Source organism: Furipterus horrens, unplaced genomic scaffold (genome assembly GCF_987537825.1).
Source record: "Furipterus horrens unplaced genomic scaffold, mFurHor1.1.pri manual_scaffold_10, whole genome shotgun sequence".
NCBI lineage: Eukaryota > Metazoa > Chordata > Mammalia > Chiroptera > Furipteridae > Furipterus > Furipterus horrens.
Window position 1 is genome coordinate 98,114,459 of NW_028327180.1, and position 9,421 is coordinate 98,123,879.

Genomic DNA, 9,421 nt, shown 5'->3' on the forward strand with positions numbered 1-9,421 from the left:
AAAGAAAGCTTCGCCGATCTGCTCATGTTTTGAGTGGGGGAAGGTTATTTAAGCCACAGGAATAACATGTACACAAGTATGGGTAGCAAGAAAGGGCATATTGTTCTGTGAAAATGACAAGTCTCAACATGCATGAAGGACAGCAGTGGTGACAGGAAGAATGATGCTGGAAATGAAGGCGGTGGTCACACCCTGGAGGGCTGTGGATTATGTGCCTAAGTGAGTCTGATCTGGAGAGAATAACAAGCTCACAGAGAGAGACAGAGACAGAGAGAGGCTCTAGAAGAGGTATATATTGAGTGTTTTGCAAATCAAAGGTGACCTGTTTGGTCTAGGAGGTAGTTGACTTTGTTGAATGAATATGTTGAATGAATGAATGAATGAATGAATGAATGAACAAATGACTGAATGAACAAATACATGAATGAATACACAAAGAATGAAGAAGGAGGCAGCCAACCTCAAGTGGCCATTGGTGGCAGCCTGGATGAAGTTTTTAAACCTGAACTTTGCAGTGTAGGACATGACGAGGATTGCCCAGGGTTGGAAAGAAAGGCAGGCTGGGGGTGGGTGCCCCTGCAGAACATTGTAGGGACCCATTTCTGCAGGGACCAGCCACCTCATCATTACACCAATCCACCTTCCAACGGTGCAGGACCCCTTGCTGCCCCTTCCCAGAAAGTGTCTATTTCCTCTCCCCTCTGTCTCCCTGAACCAGCCAAAGGAACCCCAGAGATTCCAGAGCCTCCCCAGCCATGGGGGATGAGGGGGCTTGAAGCTGACAGTTGGGCAGGAAAGCATAGACGGTCACTTCAGTTTCTTCCCACAGAGGAGAAAACGGAGGCCGAGAAAGGGGAGCATCTTGCGCCATCCATGGGGCAGGGCTGGTGATCTCCAAACAAAAGCTCCTACCAAACAAATCTCAGCCCGATAGGAGTGTCAGGATGGACAAGACAACCCATTCCTCTGGGGCGGGGGGGTTGTGGGGGAGTGCTGTTGCTCAAGTGACAGAATGGGCACCAGCTGTGTCACTAGAGGACAATGAACCTTTCCCAAGCCTCTCTGATGTGCTCAGAGGTGACCGCCTTTCATTTAATCCTTAAAGAGCCTTTACAAGGCAGAGGTTATGGGAGCCATGTCTAAACTGGGGTTTAAAGAGTTTGGTAACTTACCCACAGTAAGTCACAGCTGACACGTGGCAGAGTCAGGACTTGAACTCAGGTCAAGCTTGCTGCCCTCCTGGCCTGGAACCCTCTTCCCAGCAGGTGGATTGGAAACATTCAAGCCTTAGCCAAAATCTAAAGGAACTCCCTCTTTATCATGCCACCTTCAGAACCCTCGTCCTTATCTGATTTCTTGTCTTCTTTATATGCCCCCCCCCCCATTGTTAGCTACCCCGGAGTAGGAACTTAGTGTTGTGCCAGGTATCCCTGGGCCTATAGAAAGTCAACAAATATTCGACGAATGGGCGGATGGATGGATAAGTGAACGGAACTGATGTTCTGCTTCAAAAGCCACAGTCCCCCCAAAGGGTGGTTTTACTGCACAGCAGAGTAGTGTCTGTTCATGCTGAGGCTAGCAACGTGCACAGCCTTTGTCCTCCGGAGCAGAGGGAGGCAGACGCCCGGCCGTGCAGAGTCCCAGGAAAGTCCCCAGAGGTGGGCAGCGCTCCCACCCGCTCCCCAGAGCGCGACCTGCAGAGAAAACCAGCGCGAGCCTCCCTGCATCCACCGGCGCGGCAGGTGTGGGAACGCGGCGGGGCGGGGCTGCCCCGTGCGCCCGGCTTTGTTTGCCTGTGCGTATGGCAACCAGAAACCACCAAGGCCAGCACTTCGCAAAAACCACCGCGGCCCGCCCCGGCCCCCCCGCATTGTAATCTCCTAAACTGATTTGTCAGCAGCAGGAAGTGACATGACAGCTTTCCTCACAAAAGGGAAACTCCTCCGCGTTGCCATGGCGACGCACTGTAGAATCACAGATTTATATCACCTTAAAGGTGTACACACCACGAGGGCATCCTTTCTCCCTCGGCGGGGGTGGGAGAGAGGGAATTGGATGCCGGAGGCTGCGAATTCAAGGGAAATTAGCCACGGTTTGCAAACTTTCCAAGGAAAGGAGAGGATGCTGTGGAGGCGTCTGGGGTGGGAAGTACCCTAATGGGATAATGGGTGCCTGGAAACCACAGAAAAACATGAAGTTTGCATTGATGCATATTTCATGTCCTAGAATTAGAGGATGGGGAGGAGACTTTCCCATTAGATCCCGGACAAACTGGCCATGGTAGGGATAGGAAGACTGAGACCTGAGATCGCAGAAGGTCACTAGGAGAGGGGAGGGGGGCCCTGGTGTTTTTCCAGGGCTCACTCCCTGCCAGGCCCTGACATTCATGAGGCCATCTCCTCCTCACGAGGGAAGCAGGTTTTATGATCTTCATTTTACAGATGAGGAAACTGAGGCCCGAATGGATAAATAGCTTTTCCACCCCAAAAGTCCATATAAAGACAATGGTGGCGTCTGGTTGGCTACAAAGCTCATCTCCCCGCTCCCTCAAACTGCCTTTTGGGCTGAACTAGGACTTGGGTTCCCGCTCTTCTCACAGACCCAGGTGCCAGTCTCTGCAATGGCCTTACTTGCTGTCCGACCCTGAACTATAGTTAAAGGGCTGTTGCTTCACCTTCCTAAGCCTCCTCTGCACAGTGGGTGTTGACATTACAGGTCTGACGGGAAGGAATGCAAAGCAGTTAGCACAGTGGCTGGCACACAGTGCTTGCTCTGGAATTCCTAGCTGTTATTACCACATTGTCAGTATTGAATGATTGACTGGTCTCTGTTTCCCTCTCCCATTGAGAATCACACATTTTAATAATTTAAGCATCTTTCTTTTCATCATGAGGTGCATCTCTGTTTCCCTAAGAAAAGCAGTTTCAGGCCCAAAGCGTCATTTTATGGAGGGCCCGAAGACTAGGAATCAGAAACATGGGGAAGATGGTTGTCACTCCTGGGGTGGCGGGAGGTGGAACGCCTGTGCTGGGAGAAGTGAATGACTCGTTTTCACTGGAGGCTCCCTTAGGCAGCCGCTGTATTTTTCCACTGCATGGATCACAGTGGAGATTAATTCTGGTTCAGCCAGAGCCTGCCAAGCAGAAAGTGATGGCCCCAGCCCATGGGGAAGTCAGCCATGGCATCTGCCACAGACGCGAAGCCACTGGTACATTTCCACGAAGGGAGATATTGGCACTAGTAAATTGCCAGGGTTTGATAAAAACACTGGGTACGGTTTGTTTTGAAAGGCGTGAACACTCTTGACATCGGAAGCCCGGTCGAGGAAATGAGCTTGCCAGCCCCGGGTAGGTTCTTAGACCTTAGAACACAGGGATCTTTCAGGCCCTGGGAGTCAGGTGGCAGATGGTGAACTGATGGGGAAGGTCAAGGACACTGATTCTACGTCACGGCCTTGAATGACAGGGCTGAACCAAGCCCACTACTCAGGGTGCTACTGGAGAAGCCTAGTGGGATGTTTGCTTTCCTGCTCCTTACAACACTTTGTCCAGAAACAAAGAGCGGGGGCAGGAGCTAACGGGTCAGTAATCCGGGAAATTCACTGCTATTTAGTTCAACCCCTACAGACTGGATTACAGGCTGGTGGTCAGCTATACCTTCTCTGTTTTGGACTTTTTGGCAACACAGAGTAAAAATCCAGAATGTTACCCTGGCTGGTGTGGCTCACTGAATTGAGTCCTGGCCTATGAACCAAAGGGTTGCCAGTTTGAGTCCCAGTCAGGGCACACGCCTGGGCTGCAGGCCAGGTCCCCAGTTGGGGGTGCGCGAGAGGCATCACACGTTGATGTTTCTCTCCCTCTTTCTCCCTCCCTTCCCCTCTCTAAAAATAAAATCTTTTAAAAAAAATCCATAGTGTTGTCATAGAGCAAGTCAGACTTAATTGCCTAGCTTCTTGAACAAGATTACGAACTCAGAACCACGAGTGACCTGGAGACAGCCACCAAAGACCCATGCAGAGGCGGAGACCCCCATGTGGATGTGCTCCAGAATGGCAATAATGGTCAGGTTTGGGATGGGGGAGTCAGGTAATTTGTCTATGTTGTATTTGCTTATAGTGCTTGGGTTTTTAACCACTTAAGGTATTCTTTTCACAAAAATGAAGACCTTTTCAAACGCAAAAAGAGAGGTGAGAGGTAAGTGCAAAGCAGATATAATTAGAAAACAAAATAGATGTGGGCCCGATTCCCCCACTCCTGCCACTTAGCTATTCTGGGTCTCAGCAACTCCGCAAAAGCTCTGCCTGAGTTGCCTGGCGGGCAGGGGGCACACACTGCCTTGCATGTAGTAGGAGCACATTTATGTCCAGTGTTTTGGGAAGCTGTCGTCCTCACCACTAGCACAGCTCCCAGACGGGAGGAAAGCTGCTTATGACCCTGGGGAAGGCAGTAAACAAGAAAGGCAACCCAAGGGAATGGCCATCTTTCTGGCTTTGGCTCTGGGGACACAGATGCCCTGGGTGGCGTGGTAGGGGATACACAGAGGGACATTTGGATCCAATATTAACAGTTCAGCTAAAGCACCTGGGTTTTCACATCATACTATTCTACCTACCTTATAGCCCAAACATCCTGTGGGACTGAGAGGCCACCAACCTGTGGCATCAGATCCCCACACACATTCTGGAGGACCTTGCCCTGGTCCCCCCCAATGTCATCACTAGAGGGACAGGGATCAGGGGGCTGACAAGAAAGCAAGCAATGACAGTTCAATAGAAATGCCATAATTTATTCTGCTGTATAAAAAAATGTCATCCTTATGTAACAAAATGTCTTCTTAGAAGAAGAAATATATTATTTCAGGTCATAAATAATCGGCAAATATACAACTGTTGACAACTAAAAAAAACAAAAAACACTGGGGCTTCCCATCAGTGCTGAAAACAAACCTGCTTAGGATATATTTACAGGATATTACAGTACTCCAACACAAAAATTGAGGTATTTGGTTCTAGACATTTGTGAAGGCAGACCACCTACACAAAAATAAATAAGGTATATTCTCATATGTGTATGTGTCGTCAGGAATGATAATACTGGTACGTATGTCAAGCATGAAGTTTCTACAAAAAAAAAAAGAGGGGCAAGCGAGAAGAAATTGGCTCACACACTGAGTCCCTTCTCTTCTGCCCCTTTTTGTCAGGGTGATTTGATGTACCCACTATACATTGGTCCCAAACGTGCTGACTTCAGCACACGCCTGGATGCTCAGTCATCCCCATGACTGCTCAGGAACCCAGTGGAACTCGGGTGACATTAATAAATAAATAAGGACCAGCCCTCGCGAGCCCCCTCCCTGGAGTAATATATTTTGCATTTCTCCTCTCAAGAAGGAGCCTGGAGTCCCGGTGGGGCAGGAAGATTGCCTCCCGTGGCCTTTCAGCAGCTGGGAGAGGTCGTAATGGGACTCTGAAGGTAGCTCAGCGCACTGTTCGCAGAGTGGACGGGGATGGAGACGGGGAAGTTGAAGACAGTGGTGGTGGAGGCGCTGCGGTCCAGCACAGACATGGCCGGGCTCCCGGCCTCGGCTGAACAGTGCGGGGCCAGGACCTGGGACTCGAATTGCAGCAGCTGGCCCATGAAGCTGAAGTTCGGGGAGATGATGCTTCTCCTCTGCTTCACGAACTCGAAGGCCTCGTCCAGCTTGACTCGGTTAGTCCGCATGAGGTACGCGAGGCAGATGGTGGCCGAGCGTGAGATGCCCGCCTGGCAGTGGACAAACACCCGTCCTCCGGCATTCTTGATGGAGTCTGGAGGGCAAAGGGTGGCAGGTTACTCAAGGGCTCGGGAGAGCAACCCCACCCCCGGGCACAGGGTGTCTAAGAAATGTCATGGGTAGCCTATGCAGAGATGGTCCACGTCACCTCCTGCCATCACACAGACCATGTGTGGAGGCGAGGGGGCGCTGTGCAAAGAACAGGATTTACACCCAGGCCGGCCGGCCGCTAAGCAAACGGATGCTGGGGGAATCACTTCAATTCAACTTTCTGAGCCTCAGTTTGCTAATTTGTAAAGGAGGGCATCGAATTCAGAGTTTGCAGGGATGTTACCTAGCCCAGACTGATATTTCACGTCTGGAGGAAGGCTTAGAAATACGTCCTTCAGGTCCTTGCCATAGTGTTTGGGCTCAGTTGCTAGGAGCATGGGAGTGAGGCAGAAGTCTCAGGCATCCATGCCATTTACCTATGAAGTCGATCGCCTCGTTGAACCAGGAGCTGATGTCTGCCTTGTGGTTGTCCTCCACCGGGATGCTCTTGTACTGGTAGTGACCCTCAAAATGGTTGGGACAATTGGCTGAGACGTTGATCAAGGCAGTGATGCCCAAGGCATCCAGCATGTCCTTGCGGGAAGCATGATAGGCACTGCCCAGGTACAGAAAGGGAAGGATCTCCACTGGACCACCCTGAAATCCAGAAATATCCAACACCTGTCAAGCTTTGCTCAAAGTCAATGCCGGTGCCCACACCCACAAAAACTCCCCACTGGAAGTCAGTTTCAGAAACTAGGTGAACTTTCTCAGCACTGTTGTTAGAGTATAAATAAATAGAGGACTAAACCCATTTGCCTGGGCAAGGCCACTGGTCATTATTTCTGCGGTGCCAGCAGTTAAGAGACTCAGCTAAAGATGACCACTTGACCACGGGATAAATATCCCTGTGTCCCCTCCGCCATAAATAAAACTGCAGGTCACTTTCTATATTCTCGCTAGCACTGCTCTTCCAGGCCTCTGTCAGCTGTTCTCCCCTCTGGCACGGCCCACTACTAACCTGATCATAGAGCGGGGTGCTGCAGGAATTGCACCCGGATTCGGCGCTGTCGGGGACATTAGTACTCAGGGGAAGGCTGAGCCCCATGGGGGTCGACTGTTTGCTGCACAGCTCCGGGCAGGAAGCCGAAAAAGCTTCATATCCTCCTGGGAATACAAAGAAACATTTCTTTCCATTAGTACCGCTGAGGCAGGGCACCTATACACAACTCCCCCACCCACCCGAGCTTGGAGTTTACGCCGGAGTCTTTGTTCTGGGGCCAAACAAAGCCAGTGACAAGCCCCCAGAATACGACTCGGGCGCCCCCGCGCTCCAGGTGGGGCAGGAGCTGACGGCCAACCCTGCTCGAACCCCTCCACCCCGCCCCGAGCGTCCCCGAGGGCGCACCTTGGAGGAAGAAGACTTGGACGGCGCGCGCCTCGCGGCAGAGCGCGCCGGCGGCCAGGGCCAGGGTGCCGTCGCGCTTGGCGGCGTCCAGGGCGGCGCTGCGCTCGTCCAGCAGCACCACGGCGTGGTAGGCGCCGGCCAGCAGGCGGCCGCGCAGCTCGGCGTTGGGCACGATATGCTCCAGGCCCATGGCGCCCTTGGCCCTGCGCCGCACGATGGTGCTGAAGCGCACGTTGACCGAGCCCGCGATGTGGCCGGCGTTGAAAGCGAAGAAGGAGCGGCAGTCCAGCAGCAGGCACTGCGCCGCGCGCTCCCGCAGCAGCGTCCGCAGGCCTCCGGCGTCCAGCGAGCCCACCTCCATGACCATGGCCAGCCCCAGCGCCCCCAGCGTGCAAGTCTTGATGTGCTCTTTGTCCTCGGAAGCCAAGGGCAAGGAGGCGACGGAGTTCGAGAAGAAGCCCGACCCTGGTGTCTTTGTTTGCACGGGACGCAAAACTGCCTTTGGACTGGGCGAGGGGCTCTGGTGCGGGTTTCCTTGGTGCTGCCCTGACTGCCCCTCTGGCCCACCTCGCTACTTGAGTCCCAGGGTCCTTCGCAGCGATCCGGCACCAGGGCAAGCGGCTTTATATATCACCTCAACGGGGGCGGGACTAAATGAGCGCGGAGGGGGAGGGGGCTTGTTTGTTGAATGGCGGTCACGTGACAGGGCGGTGACGTCACCCGCCCTGCCCGGCTTGGCGCCGGCGGAGCCAGAAGCGAAGACGTCATCGGCCTCGGAGCGAGATCCGCTGGCCGCGCGCTGGCACGGGTCCCGGCCCCCCGCCCGCCCTGCGCCTGGCGTGTCCCCGGGGACCTGGCCCGCACCGCTCCGGCCCAACGGGAAGGAGCAGAGAAGGACGTGCTGCCAGCGCAGGGCTGGCAGGGATGCGAGCGGCGGGGAGGGCGGGGTGCGGTGCGGGATCTGGCGTCCCGCCGGCCTCCGCCTCCCCTCTCCCCTGTTGTGCCCCCTGCCCGCGCCCCCGCCGCGGTCCAGAGCGGAAAGGGGCTTCCTGCGCTTTTGCGTACGCGAGTGCCCGTTTTTCTCATTTCCTCGTCCCCGACTAGGGGCAGAGTCCCAAGGGGAAGCGATTTACTTGCCCCGCATTACGCTGCTGCGGGTGGGGGTGGAGGGAGGGAAACAAAGAAGAGCCTGAAATGGGAGTTGGAGAAAATTGTCCATAGAAATGTTCCTACAGGAACAACCGAGGTGAGTTGGAGTGGACGGGCTCAGGGAAATGTTCTCCTGTTTCCCAGACTTTCCTGTTACTCAAAGAAATGTACATTCAGTAACCAAAATGCCTTTCATTCAGACCCTTGGTGGAAAAACTGCCCTTAGCGGTGTGATCCCTAGAAGACTTAGCGAAGGAAGGTGGGTCAGGGGTCTGAAATCTCAAGAGGGTCGCAAGGCGCTCTTGTGGTGAGGAGTTGGGCGTTTGGGGAGGTGATAGCGCCCCCCGGGGGCCACCAGGCACGTTTCTGGACGCGTTTGCTTAAGACAAATGGGGCTGCCCCATCTCGCTTGGACAAGTAGGTACTCATTGCGGGCCTGCTATGCTGTGGGCTCCCGGGCTCCAACTAGGAACGGGAGCCTACCCCGACCCCCTCGCCCTGGTTCTCGTCAGCTATATGGGCTAGATTCGAAATCCGATCCCGAGGCGCTTAAAGGGGATCTCCGGGACCTGGACAATTGTTTGGGAAGACCCCATTGGGCCACCGTGCCCTGAGCCCTCGTGACAGCCCCGTGGGCAGTGGATGGAGCCCGCTGCGGTGGCACCGACGTGCTAAGTACACAAACATAAACATTGCGCCACCCGGTCGGGGTGCCGAGTCAGGAACATTCTGCGGTTTCTCCCCGTCTCTGGGGGAGGGGGGGATTCAGTGCCACCCTGTATCGTTGATCTGTGATTTTATCACCAGAGACGACTAATGCATTTCGTTGCGTAGCTTGTGTTCACACATGCCCAAACTTTCTGCCTAAGTTCTAGAAAATTTCAGGACGAAGTGCTTCTTCTTTTTTTTTTAAGGGCGTTTTCCACTTTCAGATGAACATTGGCTGAGGGCAGCAAAGAGGTCCTCAGAAAATGGCAACACCCACCCTGTATCTTAAAAAAAAATTGTTTTGTTTATACTACTTATTCAGCTGAGAAACTCAACATATTTTTTGCATTGAAT

At 53.5% G+C, this 9,421-nt stretch overlaps 1 protein-coding gene across 1 annotated transcript; it reads right to left on the minus strand.

Moving 5' to 3' along the window:
- Window positions 1–4,764: 4,764 nt before the first annotated feature.
- On the minus strand, window positions 4,765–7,833 carry DUSP1 (dual specificity phosphatase 1). Its single transcript, XM_090288584.1, has 4 exons — window positions 7,211–7,833; window positions 6,824–6,969; window positions 6,240–6,459; window positions 4,765–5,806 (listed from the first exon to the last, which is right to left on the minus strand). The coding sequence occupies exons 1-4, from the start codon at window positions 7,575–7,577 to the stop codon at window positions 5,436–5,438; spliced, it is 1,104 nt and encodes a 367-aa protein (XP_090144710.1). The 5' UTR covers window positions 7,578–7,833; the 3' UTR covers window positions 4,765–5,435.
- Window positions 7,834–9,421: the final 1,588 nt, after the last annotated feature.